We start from the raw sequence: 1,924 nt of genomic DNA on the forward strand, positions 1-1,924 counted from the left end.
TCACGCTCTCATTTGCAAATTTCTTGGCATTCGTATTCCTCTGTTGACATTGGAGGCCTGGATAAGAAGATCATGGCAGGTTGAGGGTGAGATGGATATTATGCTTTCTGTGAATAGCTACTTTATGGTCTTTTTCCAACCTTGTTGGTCGAAATCAGGTATTTGAGGGAGGACCCTATTTCTATAATCATGTGGGGCTATTTATCAAATCTTGGCATATGGGTTTTAATTCTGCTGAGGAATTACCTTCTAGGGTTCCTGTTTGGGTTCGCCTGTCGCGACTTCCACTGGAGTTTTGGAGGGATGATATTTTGCAGCGGATTGCGGCTCTGCTTGGGAAGCCTGCTGTGGTGGCTCAACAAACCCTTGATCATAAGGTAATTTCTTATGCTCGTATTTGTGTGGAAATTGACTTGAATAATCCCTTGCCAGATTCTCTTGAAATCTGTCTTGGCTCCTCTTCCTGGGTTCAGTCACTTGATTATGAGTCCTTGCCTTTCCGTTGTCGCGTCTATCATGAATATGGAAATCTTCAACGACAATGTCCCAAGGTAAATAAAAATTCCCATTTTGATAAGTCCTCTCCTTCTTCATCGCCTAAGGAGGCTGAAGCGGACATAGGGAAAGCTCCAATTAGTGATACTGATTTGGGTAAGGATAAGGAAGGATTTTTTCCTGTTAAATCTCGGGCAAGGAATCGTGGGCAGAAAAGATCTTTCAGAGATAGGCAAACTGACGAGGGCCTCAATCGATTCGAGGTATTGAATTCATTAGCCTTAGAGGAGGGAATTCTAGAGGATGTTGTTCTGAATAAGGATTCAGGTTCTGACTCCCACATTTCATAGGATATTTTTGTGGTGCATGATACACGTGTTGTTCAGGATCAAAATGTGACCATGGAGGAGCCTTTGCAAGATGACATGGTACTTGCAGATTTAGCTAAGGTAGTTTGTGACAGGATTAAGGGTTCATCTCATAGTCTCGGCGTGCAACAACGCCCTCTCAAGAAAAGTTCTTTTGATCCTTCTTCTATAGTTGGGAGAAAGAAGGATCTCGAAATGATTAAACTTACTGGAGATTTATTAGTGGAGTCTACGTCTGTTAAGACCATTGATGCTCACTTTTCCCCATCTCCCCCATGATTGTTCTCTCCTGGAATGTAAGGGGGTTGAATAACACCTCCTGTCAAAAGGCTATTCATGATTTGATTGTTGTTCATTCTCCGGACATCTTCTGTGTTCAAGAGACCATGGTTTCTGTTGATGCCATGCTTCAGTGTGCTTCTCATATCTGTTATTTCGGCCAGTGTCAATGCATTGGCTCTCACGATAATTCTGGAGGTCTGGCTTTTTTTGGGATCCTCATAAGATTGCTCCCCTTTGGTGGATTTCTAGTCATTCTTCTATTTCCATGGTTGCTTCCGCATTGGACTCTGGGGAGACTATTCTTATTACAAATGTTTATGCTCTAATTGATATCCGAGGTAAAATCCAGCTTTGGGCACATCTTAGGTTTGTCCGCTCTTGTGCTCCTTATCTTCCTTGGATCTTGGGAGGGGATTTTAATTATGTGTTGAGTCTGGATGAGAAGAGAGGAGGGTTGCCTAGATTGGGTCCTTCTTTTGATCTTTTTCAAGCTCAGGTGGATGTGCTTTCTTTAGTGGATGCTAAGCCTTCTAATGGGATTTTTACTTGGAATAATAGACGAAGTGGAGAGGAAGCAATTTTTGAACGGTTGGATAGGTTTCTTGTCTCTTGTTTTTGGGTTGGCGGCGGTTTGGTTACTATTTTCGAAATTCTAGATTGGAAAGGTTCCGATCACTGGCCTATTAAATTTTCTACTACTGCTTTTTCTGCTCCAAAGAATCCTCCTTTTAAATTTCAGCTTATGTGGCATCGGGACTCTATGCTGCATGACTTAGTGG

At 42.3% G+C, this 1,924-nt stretch overlaps 1 protein-coding gene across 1 annotated transcript; it reads left to right on the forward strand.

The window, feature by feature from the left end:
* Nucleotides 1-218: 218 nt before the first annotated feature.
* On the forward strand, nucleotides 219-1,142 carry LOC131876481 (uncharacterized). The gene is made up of 2 exons (XM_059221897.1): nucleotides 219-758; nucleotides 846-1,142. The coding sequence occupies exons 1-2, from the start codon at nucleotides 219-221 to the stop codon at nucleotides 1,140-1,142; spliced, it is 837 nt and encodes a 278-aa protein (XP_059077880.1).
* Nucleotides 1,143-1,924: the final 782 nt, after the last annotated feature.

The sequence above is a fragment of the Cryptomeria japonica genome, chromosome 6, assembly GCF_030272615.1.
Source record: "Cryptomeria japonica chromosome 6, Sugi_1.0, whole genome shotgun sequence".
Classification (NCBI taxonomy): domain Eukaryota; kingdom Viridiplantae; phylum Streptophyta; class Pinopsida; order Cupressales; family Cupressaceae; genus Cryptomeria; species Cryptomeria japonica.

Excerpts from the sequence above, each read along its gene's own strand:
- LOC131876481 (XM_059221897.1), top strand. The coding sequence starts at position 219 with ATGGGTTTTAATTCTGCTGAGGAATTACCTTCTAGGGTTCCTGTTTGG. Across the intron at positions 759-845 it reads AGGGCCTCAATCGATTCGAG|GATATTTTTGTGGTGCATGA; the intron begins GTATTGAATTCA and ends CACATTTCATAG.